Source organism: Bos taurus, chromosome 13 (assembly GCF_002263795.3).
Source record: "Bos taurus isolate L1 Dominette 01449 registration number 42190680 breed Hereford chromosome 13, ARS-UCD2.0, whole genome shotgun sequence".
NCBI classification, from domain to species: domain Eukaryota; kingdom Metazoa; phylum Chordata; class Mammalia; order Artiodactyla; family Bovidae; genus Bos; species Bos taurus.
This window is the reverse complement of record NC_037340.1, coordinates 42,464,871-42,484,778: the sequence shown is the minus strand read 5'-3', so window position 1 is coordinate 42,484,778 and position 19,908 is coordinate 42,464,871. Positions and strand designations below refer to the sequence as shown.

Sequence of the window (19,908 nt, the reverse complement as noted above, 5' to 3'; positions counted from 1 at the left end):
ACCCCGTCCTCGCCAGCCTGGGCGCACTGGCTGCATATGTGTGGCCGACGGGAGGCCTTACCTCGTGGGACAGGTAGAAGGCGGCGATGCCCAGCGGCCAGAAGCAGCAGAGCATGGAGAAGACGCTGAGGCCCAGGTGGTCCCGCGGGGGCATCACGAGGAAGTTGTCCTCGCTCTCCGTGTCGCTGGAGTAGTCACTCTGCCGGGAGAGACGGACGGGAGGACGAGGGTCAGCATGGGTCTCCCACCATCACTGACGTGGGGGTCAGGCCCAGCAAGCCTGCCCGGCAAGTGCCATCCCCCGTAGGAAGAGAAAGACCCAAGGATGGGCTCTGGGCTGTTCCAGGGAGATTAAACCCACAGCCCAGTGGACCTCTGGGATGGGGTGTGGACAGCGGGGTGTCCACTGGAGACTGGGGCTGGGGGGAGCACACAGGCGGGGTGTGGAGTCCACTCCTCGTTCTAGGACATCAACCTGGTTTCAGGACGAGGCAGGACTGGTGTTGGGGCCAGGACACTGCCTTGAATGCCTTCTTTCCTTAGACTGTGACCTAAATAAGGATGTCGTGGGCCTGGTCTTGAGCCCCGGTGTCCCTCCTGTTTTGGTTAATCAAACGCACATAAAACTGCAAATCGGAGCCTCCACTGCGCCTGTGTAGGAAGCTTCCTGCTGCACTGTTTGTGTCTTGTCTGGGGGGGAAACAGGCACACGGGGAGGGGCTCACCCCGATGGCAAGGACTGACCTTCTCCCGGGCCCCCAGGGTGGGAGCGGGTGACACATTGTCCACCCAGCACCCAGCTGCCCTCCACGCATACAGACACATGTGCACACACAGACACACAAACACACACATAGACACAAACACACACAGAGATATACACAGACACAAGCACACACACAAACACACATCCAAACACACACAAACACATGCACACAGTTACACACACAGGCACACAAACATACACACAGACACATGCACACACACATCTGAACACACAGAGACACACACAGACACATACAGACACAGACACACACAGACACACACACAGTTACACACACAGACACACATACAGACACATAAAGATATACAAAGACACACGCACACACACACATCTAAACACACAGAGACACACACAGACACACAGTTACCCACATACATGTAGACAAAGACACAGATACACACAGACACACAGTTACCCACATACATGTAGACAAAGACACAGATACACACAGACACACAGTTACCCACATACATGTAGACAAAGACACAGATACACACAGACACATGCACACACACACACAGTTACACATGCAAACACACAGACACATACAGACACACACAGACACATGCACACACACAAACACACATCTGAACACACAGAGACACACACAGTTACACACACACACGTAGACAGACATACACGCAGACACATACAGACACAGACACATGCACATGCACACACACACACAGATACATGCACACACACACGAATACATACGCACGGTTACAGACACACAAACACACGCAGATACATACAGATACACACAGACGCATGCATACATACACAAACACACCCAGACACACATCCAGATGCTCACACACACACACCTCGGATCCCCAGTACCCCTCCCTTTCCCCTCCGCTGGGCCAGGTTTGCAGAGCTCCTGCCTTTCCTCTGTAGCATCGCCTCCCAAAGAATAAAGGGAAGGGGGGACACCCATCCTCACTCCTGCAGAGGTGGAACCAGCAGCCCCACGGAGGCGTCACATGTGGCGGGGTCTGGGACTGAGGGCTGTGGGCAGATGCACATGTGCCCCCCTGCAGGGAGGCCAGGTGGGGTCTCCAGGAACCTCAGCACTGGGCTGGAACTGCCACGCTGCCCTTGATGGGCCTCTGCATGGGGTCTGGGGAAGGGACCCCACAGTCGGCAGGACCTGAGGGCCAAGGAGAGACACAGAGGATGGGGCCGAAGGACAGATCCAGAGAGGATGCGCGTCACGTGACAGGTCAGTCTATGCAGGTGGGAATCCTGGTGCCTGCGTGACATCTCTGATTGTGGGTACTTGTTCAGGGTTTGGGCTTCCCTGGAGGTTTTAGGTTTTGTTTTAGTTTACTATGAGTTTTAAATATGTGGGCTGGCTGGATTCTCACAGCAGCTCTGAAAATAGCAGCTGTGGCTATTTTTCTGGTTATTTCTATTTGGCAAAAGACACCCTGGCCTCTGGGAGGTTACAATGTCCCTAAACAACAGAACTGGCCAGCTGGCCAGGTCACCCTGGACCTCTGTGCTCTCCACTGTCTGAACAGCAGTGTCTGGTCATCTGCCAACCCTACTGGCCTCAGTGGCTTCTTGTCTGAAGCTGGGGTGTCTTCTCCACACCCTTCCGCCCTGGGATTCTGATGACCACTTCTTGACTGCTCAGTTTCACGGTGGTGATGGGGAGGCCAGCGGCCAGAGGGGTCAGTGGGAAGTCCTCCAATCAAAGAGTAGTGCAATGCAAGCTGTGACCACAGACCCCACAGAGATGCCCGGGCCTCAACTCCCCTCTCTGGAAACAGCTTCTGATGACAAGACCATGTAAAGGGTCACCCCTCAAAATCTTCCCAGAGTTTTATTTAGAGTATAAGGGAGCCACTTCTGTAAACTACAAAGTTGTGGCTACATGGCATCAAAACAACTAGTCAATTTTGATTAAAATTGGTTTTTAAAAACTCAGATAAATTACAGGGCAGACAAAAACAGCCCAGCTCTCTGTACATTCTCCCTCCCATCAGCAGCACTGCTGTAGATACAATTGGTCCTGGGCATTGTGCCATCAGACGGGGGTGGGGGTCTGGGGCGGTGACAGGGACACCCACAAACCAAGAAGAGAAAACACACAACTGCCACCACCAAGACACGAGCCACACACAGCAACTGTTTCTGAAAATCCTCTTCACTGGTCATTAGATTAGAGTATGTGCAAGGCAGGATGCAAGCATCCAAAGGCGTTCACCATCCACATGGCTGGAGGAACAGATGTTTCAAGTGGGCAGAGCGGGTCTGGACCCCCTCCCCGTGGCCAGGCAGTCTGCCTTCAGCCGTGACCTCCATGCAGAGAGCTGGTTCTCTGCCCCTGAGGTTTCTTCCTTGGGAAGATTTCATAGGATAATCACAGAGCCCGGCTGGACACGTATCAGCCCTGTGAGCATGGACACGAGGGTGCAAGGGTGCAGGGGGCTGCACGCCTTGTCACTCATCTCTCTCAAGGCCTCACCCCCACAGTAGCTCCCTGGGCCCCCACTGCCCCCTCATCCCCTGGCCTTCTCTGCTGGGGAGAAGCATCTCTGCTGGGGGGAGCATCTCTGCTCGGGGGAGCATCTCTGCATGGCCTGGGTTGGGAGGCAGAGGCCAGGAGACACTGGGAATCGGGAATTCCTGTGAAGTCTGCATGGTGCTCCCGACAGCACTGCTTCAAAACAGCAAAATCAGAGGACTCCATGTGGACTTTTCTACGCAGTCATGGAAAATGGTGATGTAGGTACTTATTCACTGCCCTGGAAAGACGCTTGTAATAACCGAGGGAAAGAAAGAGGTAGAACGTGGAACAAGTCATATTTCCTCCAAAATGTCAGAAATTAAGCTGCTTCCAGACGAGGGGGCACATCAGTGGTTTTTTTTCTTTCTTTTTGCATTTCTAGTTTTTCCTACAAGAAGCGAGGTTATTGGTGATGAAACTTACAAAGGAGACGACGTGCTGACAGGTGGGGCTCCCCCGTCCTTCATCCTCACATGGAGCACGTGGGATATGGCCCACCTGGAGACACTGCATCGGGGGCCCAAGGAGCAGCCAGTGGAGCAGATCAGAACTCAGCACAGCACTGGAACTCCTTGAGACGCAGGTCAGACCCACCAGGCCACGGAGGGTTAAGACCACCGAGGTGCCCAGGTCTACACTGACCAGCATGGCACCACTGCCCCACGAGTCTACTATTGCTGTTATTCAGTCACTCAGTCGTGTCTGACTCTTTGCAACCCCATGGACTGCAGCATGCTAGATTTCTCTGTCCTTCACCATCTCCCGGAGCTTGTTCAAACTCATGTCCATCGAGTCGGTGATGCCATCCAACCATCTCATCCTCTGTTGTCCCCTTTTTCCTTCCTTCGATCTTTCCCAGCATCAGGGTCTCTTCCAGTGAGTCAGATCAGGTGGCCAAAGTATTGGAGTTTCAGCTTCAGCATCAGTCCTTCCAATGAATATTCAGGACTAATTTCCTTTAGGATTGGCCAGTTTGATCTCCTTGCAGTCCAAGGGACTCTCAAAAGAGTTCTCCAGCCCACAGTTCAAAAGCATCAGTTCTTCAATGCTCAGCCTTCTTTATGATCCAACTCTCACATCCATACATGACTACTGGAAAAACCATAGCTTTGACTAGATGGACCTTTGTTGGCAAAGTGATATCTCTTTGGAGGACATTCTGTGTGCCATCTGCTATGGGCCATTTTCTTTGCCTAGTGACTAGTGAACTGCATTCTTTGTCTAAATACTGAGTTTTAGCCCTTTGGTTTTGTTTAAATACTGTGTCAAGTGCAAACTTAAATTCTCCCCATTTAGCTTTGTTTGTTAAACTGAAGTTCTCTTAAAAACTTCTTGCCTTTTGAAAGGTACTCAGATGTGTGTTTAAATATGTATTTTGAAATGGGTGTAATTTGCTTTACCTACTAGATGTATAAATATAACTTTTGTAAGTAAAAAACAATATGCTCTCTAGGTTTGTCATAGCTTCCTGCCCAGTGTGATTTTCTGCGTGTGTGACTTTCTGCACGTAAGAGCTTCATGTAATTGCATAAAGCAATGCTCATCCCTTTTAGATCTTATTCTTCCCCTTTATGTTACACCTGTCAGAGAGATATAACACGTTACCCACTGGGTTCCCTACTCTTTGCAGGTGGAAAGTCCAAGGTAGCTTTGGCACCATGGGTTGGGATTGGTTTGAACTAGGACTTGACTCTCAGAGTCACATGAGTGCAGGGTCAGCATCTGAAATTCCTGGCCTGGGTGCTCTGATGGTTTCGTCTCATCCAAGTGGAATGATGTCCATCCTCGCTTGAAGAAAGGAGAAGCCAAACCTCATGAAGGTACCGTGTTCTACCTAAATCAGCCAACCTGTCTGTTAGGCTGTGGGGACACAGGCTGGCTGAATGCAAATTGGTGCCACCTTAGGAAGCAGATCTGTTAATGTGCAGCACAATTAAATACGTGCTGAATTTTGGCCCAATAATCTCACTTCTAGGTTATTTATCCTGAAGATTCACCTCCGATAATAGAAAAATACACATGCTCAAGGTTATTCATTGCAGCCTTGTATGTAATTGCAAAATATTGGGAATGACCTAAACGCTCATTCAAAGGACAGTGGTTACATAAACGGTGAGGCGTCCAGCCCATGGGATAAAGAGCAGCTGAAAAAAGAGTGTGTGATACTGATGTGAGCAGACTGGATTAGACTGAGGATGTTAGTTTCCATCTATCTATAAATAGATTAAAAAAATAAGTATGTCCGTGTACACAGGGACTGTGTACACATACGGTTACACAGATGTGCTTGTGTATGTATGTGCTACATGTTTCTTCCAGCTCAGTCTGTGGAAAGGGCCTGGGACAACACACCCACTCCCAGGTGATGAGCAGACCCAGTACCTAGACATCGGTTTCTAAACACGGTTCTCCAATATGTGGAACCAGGGCACTTTGAAGAAATGACCGATTTCAGGGTCAGGGCTGCCAAATCCAAAACAGAGCTGGGACAGCTCGCTGCACAGGAAATGATGATAAAATGGGTAAGAGATGATGAATTGTGTCAAAAGGACACAGAGCCAACCAGAAGGGGCACCTGCTGTTTAACCTGTAACAAAGAGAATAAACACACCATGAACACTGTAAGGATGGACAGGAACCTATAAACTAACAATCAATGGTCCAGTCTGTATGAAGCAATGAATGTGTAAATAAATAAATATGGGGGAAGGGAAAACTCTACCCCATGGATGAATGCCCAGCTAATGAATACGAAAGGAGCCATGAGGTTAGGAGCTTGTAAAGAATGTTAAAACCAGTAAGTGAACAGCTAGCACTAAGTGGGGTGCTCCATCCTCGCATAGCACCTCCTCACAAGATGTTTATTAATTCCAGAGAAATGCTGTTTGGCTGGGAGACACCTGGCAGATGCCACTTGCAAAAGGGGATGGGATCACCGCTTGTCAGGTGTCCCACGGAAATGCCAAGCTGGTAACAGGACATGTGGAGGCAGATGTCTCCTCGTGGGGGCCCTGCCCACAGCATCATCACCTGAATCCAACCAGCAGGAATCACCAGATGACCCAGAAGGAGGGCTCCCCTGAGAAACAACTGATCTGGACTCTCGAAACATGTCAAGAACATGAAGCTGATGGCAGAAGAAAGGTTCCAGATTATAGAGGGCTGTGATCAGAGAACAGCCTCAGGGCTCCCTGGTGGCTCAGTGGTGAAGAACCCGCCTGCCAAGGAGGAGATGTGGCTTGGATCCCTGGGTTGGGAAGATGCCCTGGAGAAGAGAATGGCAACACACTCAGTATTCTTGCCTGGAGAATCCCATGGAGAGGGGAGCCAGTCCATGGCATTGCAGAGTCAGACACGACTTAGCAACTAAACAACAACAACAAAAAGAGAAGAGCAAGAAAATGCAAGATTGGGTCCTGACCTGGGTCTGATTGTTTTCCCCTTTTGCTATAAGAACAGTATTGAAAGAACTGGAAAAATGTACATAAGGTCTATAGATGAGATGACAGTACTGGAATGACTTTAATTTCCTGACTTTTACAATTGCACTTGTTTTTAGAAAACATACCTCACCCATTTAGGGGTAAAAGGCCATCTTGTCTGATACTTTCTTGCAAAGAACTCAGGAAAACATATGCACATTGAGAGAACGGTAACGTACCCAACGGTAAACGGTTAAGACCAAAGGAAACCGGGTGACAAGCATATAGGGATTCTTCATACCATTTTTGCAATTCTTCTGTCTGAAATTATTTCGGAAATAAAAAGTCAAAAAATCCCTCACACGTGCCATTTTAGGAGGAAAAAAAATTATACTTTAAATTGAATTCTTTCTTTTGGGGATTAGGCATTGCATTCACTTTTCCCTCTTTTTTCATTACACTTTAATGGAAACACTGTGAGAGTTATGGGGGGGAAATGAAAAAAATATTGAATTCACTCTTTTTATGACACATGAATAATTCATTTTACACTGTGATTTGGCGTTTCATCAAGTTTGTCCTTTTCGTGTTTCTGCAGAGAAGCCACTTAGTGTCAGTGTCACACACTTGCTCTCTCAGGAGCTCGGAGACGCGTGGAGCCCAAGGCGGCTCTTGGAACAAAGCCCGGCCACCGAGCCGACGGGTGGCTGCACGTCCACCCCCGGGGCCAGTGACAAAGGGCTCCCAGGTGAACCTGGGGGCGGACAGCTCACCTGGGCCTGTGAGGATGACACTACCCTCAACCAAGAGGCGAGGAGGGCAGGCAGGGAGCGGGGGCCCTGGTGGAGCGTTTACCTCCTGGGAACAAGCTGTGGGGACACGCATCCATCCAGCCATCCTCACCTGTCTGTCTGCCCAGAGAGGTGGGGTGCACATCTCCTGGGAACGAGCTATGGGGACATGCATCCATCCAGCTATCCTTACCCGTCTGTCTGCCCAGAGAGGTGGTGAGCACACCTCCTGGGAATGAGCTGTGGGGACACAGCATCATCCAACCATCCTTACCCGTCTGTCTGCCAGAGAGGTGGGGCGCACACCTCCTGGGAATGAGCATTGGGGACACAGCACCCTTTCAATTGTCCTCACCCGTCTGCCCACCCACCACAGAGGATCTGCACCCTGAGGAAGTGCAGGAGCTACTTGTGCCTCAGGAGGGGCCAATGAGAACCACAGGGCCTTCCTCTGAGAGCCCAGCCGCCCCTTCCCTCCTGGACCCCCCACCTGGCCAGGCTCCAGAAGCCTCTCTGGCTGGAGTGGGGGCCACAGCTGTCATGCTCTGGAGCAGGCTGACTGTGGACCTCTTGCCTGTTCAATGCCTTCTTCATCCTCTCGTAGCATCAGGGACTGGCCAAGGTTGCCAGCCCCTGTGCAGGGTGAGGTCCTCAGAGCCCATGCCCCACCTCTGCAGCAATGAGAAAGCTGTCTGTCTAGGAGCAGGGACCCCAGGGCCTGCCTACCTGGTGTACCTCAACCCCTTGCCACTGAGCATGGCCACCGCCCCGCATGTCTGTGTGCACCTGTGGCAGAGGTGGGCTCCCTAGTTTGTAAAATGAGAGCATTTTCTAAACCAAGGGATGCCTCTGTGCAAGATCCCATCACAGTAAACCTATGGCCATTTATCAAGTCACTGGCTGGGCTGTTCAAAGTCATCAGTTACCAGAGGGAGGTTCAAGAGGGAGGGGACATATGTATACTTCCCCAGACCCTGATGCTGGGAAAGACTGAAGGCAGGAGGAGAAGGGGACGACAGGACGAGATGGCTGGATGGCATCACTGACTCAATGGACATGAGTTAGAGTAAGCTCTGGGAAATGGTGAAGGACAGGGAAGCCTGGTGTGCTGCAGTCCACAGGGTCGCAAAGAGTCGGACATGACTGAGTGACTGAACAACAACAATGGCTGACTCATGTTGATGTTTTGCAGAAACCAACAAAATTCTGTAAAGCTATTATCCTTCAATTAAAAAATAAAAAAAAAAATCACTCATTTCCCAAGTTTCTTTACTGTTCTGAAATACTTCATTTTATTGAAAGGAATGCATGTATTTAAATTGTATTTTAGTTAGTTTGAAGGTTATAGAGTATTAAAATTCATCACAGATGGCCTTGTACAGTATGTGTATGTATGTATATGAATAAATTATTTCATTTGCTGTGTCTGTGTGTGAGGTCACATCTAAAAACTCTTCAACTAAGTCTAGTCACAGAGATGTATATGTGTATACACACACAAACAGACATACACACACACCCTTTGAAACAATTTTAGACTCACATAAAAGTGTCGAAACTAGAACAGAGTTCCTGTAGGGACTGCAAAGATAGAACGCATCCCCACATCCATGACCGCACCTCTTACATAAGCGTGGCCCAGAGCCTAAACTAGGATACAGCTCTGCCCAGGGCAAGACCCCTGACCAGCCCCCTCAGCACCAGGCCCCAAAGGTCACCCAGGCTGCCGGGGGTGTCAACAGTTCACTCCATTTTATTCCTGAGTGATTTTCCACGATAAGGAAGTGCCGCTATGTGTCCATCCGTTCGTCCACCGAAGGCTTTTTATTTTCAGTTTTTCATTCTTACTAATAAAGGCTGTGAGGCACTCATGCAAGTTTCTGCTTGAACATAGAATTCGTGTCTTTAAATACCAGGAATGGGGTTGCTGGGTCACACGGTGTTTAACTTTACAGGAAAACGATCAGCTGTCTTCCGGGGAAGCAGGCTGGCTTCTGCATCCTCGCGGCGCTCGGTGGTCGTCGGTTCCCGGCGGCTGCCCTGCGACGCTCTGTGCGGGGCTCACTTGTGCTGGCTTCAGTTCGCGCTTCTCCGGAGGTGGTGATGTGGACATCTCTGCGTGCTTACTTGCCATTTGTATCTCTTATTTGGGGAGGCATCTGTTCTCTCTTTGATGTGGCAGCTGGCTCCTTCCACACTCTCCTCCAAGTCCCTGGCATCCTTCCCTTAGCTTTTGCCTCCCAAATGCAGACGTCCTGCCTGCCAGGTGGACCCGGGTGCTGTGAGAAGGCACTCAGAGCTGGTGGATTAGAGGTCAGCCTCCTGTCTGACATTCTCCTGTCTGCCAGGAGTCTGACATTCTCACACCTGACCCCCAGCCCATGCTAAGGACAGCAGACAGGACGTGGGCGGTTACGTGGAGGGCGGTGGGCAGTTCCAGCTGGAACAGAGGGCAGAGCTGCGAGCCCCTTAGGAACACACTGACCTCCAGTGGACACTGCCTGATGCCAGGACCCTGCCAGAGCCACCGGCATCCACCCAGCAAGGAGCTCACCTGCTTCCTCCGTGAGGCTGCACCAGTTCGTTGCTACATTTCTAGAAGACATATGGACAGGATTCTTAGCCATCCTCACTGCCCCCTGAGGCTAAGTGTGGGCAGCGAGGACTCGTGGAAAGAGCCTGGGGAGGAAGTTCCTGGGCAGAGGCAGCGAGTGAGGCCAGTGCCACCTGGAGGTTCTAGAAGGAGGGGCAGGAGCTCCAGTCTGCCCCACACTGCACAGATCCCTCTGGGTGATCTACTTCTCACCTCACGTCAAGAAGGATCCAGAGCAACCAGGATGATGAGGAGGGTCAAGTGATGCCTTACTGGGAACAGGGTCCTGGGGCAGGGAGCTCAAGGGGTGAGCCTTGTAGATGGGTTAAGGGCCCTCCTTAGAAGAAGGAGAGAGGGGCCCTCAGGCATCCCAAGGAGGCACTGGGGGCAGCCCCTCTTTAGCAAGAGAAACCTTCTTGTATCTTCTCCATGAAGTGGCTTAGAAGCTGCCTGGACCACCGACCAGTGATGCTCTCTGCCCTCACTGCTCACAGTGCAGTCCAGGGGCAGCAGCATCGGCCTTGCTGGAAGTTGTCAGAGATGTAGATGCCCAGGCCCCACCCTAGACAGCTGGGACCTACCTACATAGAGGCTGCTGGGCTCAAGAGAGGTGTTTGGATGGGGAGTCATGGGGATTCTGTCTTGGGGGCGTCTCTTCACCGTCACATGTCAGGACTGTCCCAAGTTGTCTGCCCTGATACCTACCTCCGGACCAACGTCTGCTTCAGCAAATAGGCAGCAACGACAACAATGACAGGCCCACAGTCACTCATTCTGTTCTCTGTCCTCAGTTCTCCTGGGTTCTTCAGCTTCCACGAGGCTCTTCATCTTGTTCCAAGATGGACAAACTTCTGCAGGGGACAGCGGCCCGGTGGCCATGCCGAGCTTGTCCACATGCACCTCTGACTCCGTCCTCTCCAGAGGGACCACAAGGCTGTCCCTGGGAGCTTCGATCTTGCTCAATCCCATGGACACTCTAAGGATGGGCAGGGGGCTGAGTGGAGTTGGTGGGGCCCCCCTACTCTCTCCTCTTTTCTCTGCAGTCACGGGGAAGGTCTATTAGCTAGAATGACCTTGGGATTTCTCTCTTCTCTAATGAAATGCCAATAACAGTCTTCATGTTCTGCTTTCTCCTTATTCCTTGTTTGGAGCCTGTCTCTGTTTTTGTGGTTTGCGGTAAACAGTCTGCTATTGTGTCTCAGCACCAAGCCAATCACTGCCTGGAGGCCCTGGGGCCACCACAGGCCCTGTGGAGCGCTGTTCCCACATCTGCCCTGTGGACTTGACTTTGGAGACTTTTTAAAGCATCCCCTTAAACAAAGTCCAGGTCACATAAATGCTCACCAGGAGCATAAATGCTCAAGGAGCTTGGGTGCTCACACAGGGAGAGTCTGGCTGCATTTTGATTATAAAAAAGGATGACATTGACCTGGAGGCCCTTGGACAGAGTCGTTTATTCACTGATAGACCCATCACCGCAATGGGTCATCAGGCGCCTACTCAGTGCTGAGTTGGGGATGTATCCAGGAACTTTGCCTCCGGTCCTCACCTTGGAGGCTAAACTCGACTCACCCATGGCCTGCTCCGTCCATGGTGTCCATGGGGACACCACCCCCATCCCCGGTCCTGCAGCCAGGCCGGGCGCCTCTGTGCTTTGAAGCACATCCCTCCTGGATGCCTCCCATCTTACTCCCCCTGCTGACCGGCTGGTCTTCAGGGGGCATTTCCCAGTAAATCAGGTGCTCATCAGTCCTCACATCACTGATCGCTTCTGGGAAACTCAACTTAAGTTGGCTTGGCGGTGTCCAGTGTGACAGAAAATAAACAAGCCAAAACATAGACTTTGTCAGCAGGGGCACGAACACTGTGACCTGGATGCTGACGAGAAACTAGCTCAGTGAAGGGGAGGAGAGAATATTCTGGGTGCAGGAGGGGCTGCAAAGCCAGGTGGGGGGCTGGGAAGTTGAGGGGATCAGGAGTCGGGGGTTGGGGGAATGAATGAGAGGTGAGGTGATGGGGGAGGGGACTGCTCACAGGACCCTCAAGTGTCTGCACTTTATTTAACTCGGTTTGGGTGATCTGCTGCTTACTGACATTTCAAAAGGGATAAAAACAAAAGGACTAGAAGAGGAGACTCAGGAATTGGCTACCCTATTGAAACCTAGATCTTCCTCCTATTTCCTAGAAGAAACACAAGAGGAAAATCCACCCAATGCCATGCTGAAACATATGCAGACTTCACCCAGCCTGGGCCAGCAGAGCACTGGATGGTGTGCTGGAAAGACCACTGTCCTCTGGGATCTGACCTCAAGCTACAGCTGCTCCCCCTTTACAAACTGACCCTCCTCCACCAAGCCTCCCCCAAACACCACTGCTTTCTCTGCTAAATCCTTTTTGAATCTGTATTTCACGGTGTAGACCTCCATGAGCAGCATCTTATGTAAGGTTACTGTTCCAAGCAACATGTTCTGTTTCTAAATATACTTCTCTCCACTCTGAGGAGTGTCCTCCAACTTCTCAGGTTCTACCTGTTTGAGGAGGACACTGGCCATCCCCCAGACCCCCTGGTGGCTTTCACTTTTCCAGGCTTGAGGTTTCTGATGACTCATCTGCTCAGCACCACTGCAGGCTGGCAGATGTTTTGCTGACAGATATCAGGTGGATATTTATGGGCACCTTGGGTGAACCATGCAAAGGGGACATTTTCCTATGTTTTCCTACCTACATGCCATCAGCAGCATGCACCTGTTGCTGTGTGGATTTGTTTTTTAACTGAACAGAGGCTGTTTTCCTAACTCAGTTTCGCATTTCTCTAGTGACAGGGGCATGATATGTGGTGTGGTTTTCATTATCAAGGAGAAAAGATCCTTCCTTCTGGGACCCTCAGCTGACATCCAGGACAGCCACGGTGGGACCATCCCAATTCCGAATGGGGACAGCACCCTCCCTGGAGACCAGCCAGACAGGAACCCTCAGCACTTTGCACAGTGAGGCTTCTCTCTTGCCTTCTCTATGTCTGTTTCCTCCTGGTGAGTATGAGCACCACGGACCCAATGCCTGGGACCACAAGGACAACATGCAGGCTCTTTGTCCATAAGGATGGAGTCTCTCACACCTGCTAATAGTCTGAATGATCTGATGATCCTTGCACTGGCCAAATGCCTCTTCTTATAGAAATCTAGCATAACTCCAGCACATGAGGGCCAGCCACCTGCACTATTTCCCCTGTGTCGGTTTCTTTTTGCGTCTCAGAATTCATAGTATGTCTGTGAACAACCATCTGCATGTTAGCCCTGTGAGCTTTTCCTTATCTTTTTAGGAAATGCTGTGAAATGGCTTGCCAAGGGAAAAAAAAAATATTGGCAATTGTGAAGCTGGGCTCATGCTTGATTTCTCTGGTTATTCTCCCATTGTTCCGCAGAAGCATGATGGACAAACAGCTGAACAGACCATGATATAGGGGTGATGCTTCACATCATTCCCTTAAGGGCATTGTCAGACTTCCCTAGTGGTCCGGGTTTAAGACTCTGAGCTTCCACTGCAGGAGGCATGGGTTTGATCTCTCGTCTGGGAAGTTCTGCATGCCTCACAATCCAGCCAAAAAAGGGCGGGGCATGCTGTCATCACCAAAACTTTAAATTCAAAGGATGCGCTTCTTCTAACACAATTGAATGTTTATGATCACTTTCCTCTTCTGAAAACATTATACTGTAGTAAGTGGAAGATGAGGTTTTTATCAACATGGGCCAAGGTTAAATGGCCTCCCCAGGGCTCCAGGCTATGACGAGTGTTTTCTGCATGCATGGTGGTCACTGAACATGGGTGTTAGGGGCACGCATTGAGGAGAGACGTTTAATGAAGCATTGAGCAAATCTGTCTCTCAGGGACCCCAAAGGATGCTCTTGGTACTGGGTTTTGTTACATGAATATTGCTTAAAATAGGTGGACCTTTGGTTAAGCTTGGAGAAATTTTATTAAACTCCAATGTGATTTAGAATCAAATTTTACTGGTGTTTGTTCAAACTGAGTATGAAAGAGATTCACCAAAGTCATGGACTCTCCTTTCATTGTCATTCAAATCACATTTATTGTGTTAGTGTTTGACTCACAGCTATCTGTAATCTTATGAAAGCTGATTTCATTAGAATTGTTGTTTAGTCGCTAAGTCGTGTCTGATTCTTTGCGACCCCATGGACTGCAGCACACCAGGTTTCCCTGTCTTCACCATATCCCGGGACTTGCTCAAATGCATGTCCATTGAATTGGTGATGCCATCTAACCATCTCATCCTCTGTCACCTTCTTCTCCACCTGCCTTCAATTTTTCCTAGCATCAGGGTCTTTTCCAATAGGCTGGGTCTTCGCATCAGGTAGCCAAAGTTCTGGAGTTTCACCTTCAGCATCAGTCCTTCCAATGAATATTCAGGGTTGATTTCCTTTAGGATTGACTGGTTTGATCTTGCTGTCCAAGGGATCCTCAGGAGTCTTCTTGAACACCACAATTAGAAAGCATCACTTTTTTGGTGCTTAGCTGTCTTTGTCATCCAACTCTCATATTCATAAGTGACTACTGGAAAAATTGTAGCTTTGACTATATGGACCTTTGTCAGCAAAGTGATGTCTTTGCTTTTTAACATGCTAAGTTTGTCATAGCTTTCCTTCCAATGAGCTAGTGTCTTTTAATTTCATGGCTGCAGTCACCATCCACAGTGATTTTGGAGCCCAAGAAAATAAAATTTGTCTCTGCTTCTACTTTTTCCCCTTCTATTTGCCAGGAAGTGATGGGACTGGATGCCATTATCTTAGTTTTTTGAATATTGAGTTTTAAGCCAGTTTTTCACTCCCTTGTCTCACCTTCATCAAGAAGTTCTTTAGTTCTTCTTCACTTTCTGCCATTAGAGTGGTATCATCTGCATATCTGAAGTTGCTGATATTACTCCTGGCAATCTTAGAATAGCTGTAGTCTTTTTAAAAAATTTTTATTTGGCTGATCTAGGTCTTAATTGCAGCATGTGGGATCTTTGAACTCCGACGCGGCATGCGGGATCTAATTCCCTGACCAGGGATGAAACCCGGGCCCTCTGCGTTGCGAGTGTGAAGCCTCAGTCACTGGACCACCAGGGAAGTCCCAGAATAACTGTAGTCTTACAATGATGAAACATTCTCCTTTGTCAAAACAGATAAACAGTTTTCTCCCAACTGTGATTCTGAGCAGGGGCTCAGAAGCCATGGATGAGAGATCTGATCAGTGTGGGCTTGAAAAAGTAAAAAGGTTTTATTTCCTTGGCATACAAATTCAATCTGATGCCCCAATCCTTCTGCTTATCGTAAAGTATTTCAGAGGAACATGATGAACGATCTCCTTGTGTTCTTATGACAGATGGATTTATTATCTCAGAGATTCTCCCCTCATCAAACGGCTATAATTACACACTCCAGTGCCTTTTACTGGCAAATGTAAGATGAGAATATAAAGATATTGATTTTTACTTTTTAAGAAACATGCTGAGAGTACCACATTTAAATGAGAGTTTCCCTTGACACAGAAAATGAAAACAGTAAATGGCACACTACTATTCCGATCATGCTTACATTGCACATGATATTTTTGAATTCGTCTTTGGAAATTGTCAGTATGTAGGATGCCCTCAAAATATTTATTCCATAAAGGTAAATTTAATTTCCAGATAGGAAGTTATTCACATAGGCCTGTTTACAGAAAGAGGAGTTTGCTGCAGGTTGGATAGCACTAGATCAGATGTGACTATAAGGAAAGTTAAGACAGATCTCCTGATCATTTTGAATGATTTTCAGATCATTCATCTAAGGGTGAATGATCTGCACTTAGAGCCATATGAAACTGGAATGTCCAAATATATTTTTTTTATTTACGGAAAGATTGAAGGCAGATGGAGAAGGGGACGACAGAGGATGAGATGGCTGGATGGCATCACTGACTCAATTGGCATGAGTTTGGGTGAACTCTAGGAGTTGGTGATGGACAGGGAGGCCTGGCGTGCTGCAGTCGCAAAGAGTCGGACACAACTGAGTGACTGAACTGAACCAAACATACTGTCTCAAGGGAGGAAAATGAGTAATTAAATTTCCTAATGTTTTAAGTGGATACATGTCAGATTATTTAAAGATAATTAACTTGATTAATATTCTTAACCTAAGCACAAGCCATCTGTGGACATATTCTTTGCCCACATCTAGTGCCTGCTGGAAAATGCATGTAGCACTTCAGATAATATCCTGTAAGACTTCTGGTATGACAGAGCCAGGAGGCAGGCAAATCCTGTCCCTGAAAATGACTGAAGAGAATTTTCAAAACAGCCTCCTTGGAGGGCTCAGCAATGACCCTGGGTCAGTGATAAATAGAGGGGTGTTTGCTTACAACCACTGCTGAATCCTGAGTCAGAGTAGTGTGAGTCTGTAAATGTATGCAAGACAGGAAAGGAGACACAGATATAAAGAACATGGACTCTGGGAGAAGGCGAGGGTGGGATGATTTGAGAGAATAGCATTGAAACATGTATATTACCATATATGAAATAGATGACTAGTCCAAGTTCGATACACAAAACAGGGCACTCAAAGCTGGTGCACTGGGACATCCCTGAGGGATGGGATGGGGAGGCGGGTTGGAGGAGGGTTCGGGATGGGGGACACATGTACTCCCATGGCTGATTCATGTCAATGTATGGCTAAAACCACTACAATATTGTAAAGTAATTAGCCTCCAATTAAAATAAATAAATTAATTTAAAAAAGGAATATTATACACAAAATCATGGAGTACAAAAAAAAAAAAAGAATAGTGTGAGTCTGGTTGATCTTGCCCTGAGCTCATCCAGACCCATCATCCGCTTGGCCATGAAGTATTTCTGCTAGGGAGGGGCTCCTCTTGGAGACCAGATTCTCTGCTGCTAGATGGAGCTGAGTTGACTGGGGAGCACAGGGTGGAAGCTCCATTCCCAGCCACAAATGGGAAACCTTGCAGTTCTCCCAACTTATGGCTCTAATCTGTTTGGGCCAAGTGGCAGAAAGCTGGATGACCCAGGAATTTAACCAGGAGCTCCTGGAAGGGAGAGGACCACAGCGCCTGGGAAGCTCTCCTCACATCCTAGTTTGAACTAAACAGGAAATGAAAACACAACATATCACAGTTTATAGGAGGCAGTTGAAATAGTGTTTGAAAGTTATAGCTTTAAATACATATATTATACAGGAAGAAAAATCTCAGAGCGATAACTAAGCTCCAGCCTAAAGAAATTAAATAAAGAAGAGCAAATTTAGACTATAGAAAACAGAGAGGAAAATATCATAAATATCTGAGTGAAAATCACTGAAATGTAAAACTGAAATGAAGGACCAATCAGTGGAACCAGATAACAGATATTTGAAAAGATCATCAGAATTTATAAACCTTTGGCTAGGCTGAGCAAGGAAAAAATGGAAAAATCACAAAATTAGGCAGGAAAAAGAGGAAACATCACCAACTGTGCAGAAAGCAAGAAGATTTAAGTGTACTATTACGGACAACCTTATGCTGACAAGTTAGGTAACTAAGATAAAAGGGGAAAATCCCTAGAGTGGCACAAATTACTAAAGCTGAGTCAAGATGAAAGGAAAACCTAAAGATTTTCTTTCAAATCATAAGGAAATCAGGTCTGATCAGTAGTAAAAAAAAAAAATATCTTCCCACAAAGAAGATGGTGGCTTCACTGTGAATGACTATCTGAGAAGAAAAAGTCCCAGCACAGGGCAGCATCTTTCAGACAGAAGAAGAAGGAACACTTCCCAATTCATCCTTTGTGGCCAGTGTCACCCTGAGACCAAAACCAGAAGACACAAGAAAAGAAAACTGCAGTTGTCAAGGACCAAGGGTCCTCATGGACACAGAAATAAAAATCTTACCAAATTGTTAGCATGTCGAATCCAGCAATATTTAAAGAGGCGCAAACACCATGGCCAATTTATCCCCAAACATACAGGATTGCTTAGTATATGAAAGGATAGTTCAACATGTGAAAATCAATTAATGTAATAGGTCATATCAATAGGATAAAGACGACCCCCACAACACACATGATGATCTGAATGGACATTTGGCAAAGTTAAACACCTGTTTTTTATATTAAAAAACTCTGTTCAACCACATCTTGACAAAGACCACTTTCTACATCTGATAAAGAGCCTGAAGAGCTTGGTCATTCATTTGAGAGTCTGAGCACTGCCCCTGAACCAGTAGTGAAGGGAGGACCCCCATTTACCACCCCTGTCATCACTGCGTGTGAGGGTCCAGCCCGGGGCAGCCAGGCAAACCAACCAAACTGCATCCTGCTTCCTCGCCCCACCCCAGATCAGCCTCTCCCAGCCTCAAGGGACATCAGATTGTGTTTAAAACACTGCCTGCTTTTTTTCTGAGTGATTTCTGTTTCCTCTGGGTCCCCTCTTCTATTTTTGTTGTTCTTTCTCATTCTCGCTTTGGGGTTCTCGTCCAGTGTTTGCACGTCCTTCTAGCTGTTCTCCTGTGTGTGAAGAAGCCTCTGCAGGTGCTACCTGTAGTGTGAAATCCTCTCTCTCCCGACAGGTTTCCGGGACTTGTGGTTTTTCATGGGAGAGAGGTCCAGCTGAGGGCTCAGACGTAAGGAGGTGGCTGTATCCAAAACAGCCGTTTGGGGACCACACAGCATCGCCGTCAGGACATAGGCGTATGGAGCCAGCAGAGGCACCTGGGAGCCCTCCAAGCTTCCGCCTCCCACATGCAGTGGCAGGGACAGAGCCTGCCACCTTCAGGCTCTGGGGTCAGACGCGCTGGTGAGAGGAGGGAGGAGGGAAGATGCTCCAAAAATGTGCATCTCCTTCTCCTTTGCTCTTGCGTCACTGGTTCCCAGTGATGACATTCCACGGGCTCTCTGATGGATGCACAGACTTGGCTTTGTCACAAAGGGGCGGCAATCAGCCTTTCAACACGTGGCGAGGCCCTCCAGTCCTGACCTGCAGCCACTTCTTTTCACAGCTTTAAACCCGAATTTGACATTTTGCAGAACTGCTTTATTAGGTGTGCCTGAGTCTCTCAGTTTAAATTTGTCTGTGTGACAAGGAAATGTGATTTCCAGCAGTTGGGGTCCTGGAGATGAGGTTTAGCTGTTGTGTCCGGGAACCAGGAGGAGGTCCCAGGGCTGCAGGGCCCCAGCCTGGTGATCATGCACCTGGAGAATCCCCAGGGCCCCCGCGGTGGCCTGCTTAGCCACCCTCCGTCCTTGTGTGCCTCCAGAACCCCCAGGACGACTCTCTGCTGTGAAACAGTGCAGGGCAGATGCTATGGCTGAGGCCCCTCTGCGAGATGCTTATAATCAGCTACAGATCTGCTTGCTAACACCGCCAACCCCAGACCCCAGAGGACGCAGCCACACGAGCTTCAGCAGACGCGTGCCTGGCAAGCAGACCTATCTGCACTAGGACCGCTCTGCTGCAAGTGAAGGACGAGCCCAATCAGGCAGGAAATGAGAGCAGAGTGGAAGATCCTGTGACAGACCCTGCTCCTACCTGGGCAAAGCTCTCTGCAAACTGCGATTTCCTGTTTGAAATCGCTCTGCCGTAGACTGAGTGATGCTATGGCATTGCCCAAGGATGCAAAACCACGTTTTCTCTCTTGTCTGAAGTATAGCTGCTTCCTGGGAAGAGCCTCAGGTCAGTGTGGACTGAGTTTTTTGTTTCATTCACAATAGGAGCACGACTGTTCTCATTCCATTCAGTTTGACGATTAAAGAGTGATGGTGAGCGGTCTGCACC

General features: G+C 48.6%; 1 protein-coding gene across 3 annotated transcripts in view; it reads right to left on the bottom strand.

Moving 5' to 3' along the window:
* SYNDIG1 (synapse differentiation inducing 1) overlaps positions 1 to 19,908 on the bottom strand; it is a 104,162-nt gene that overhangs the window by 33,187 nt on the left and 51,067 nt on the right. For all 3 annotated transcript variants that reach the window (XR_009496793.1, XM_010811288.3, NM_001076263.1), the window contains 1 exon segment: positions 62 to 199. Coding sequence is in view for 2 of the 3 variants with exons in the window: in XM_010811288.3 (XP_010809590.1) it covers positions 62 to 199 (138 nt within the window). In the remaining variant the exon portion in view is untranslated.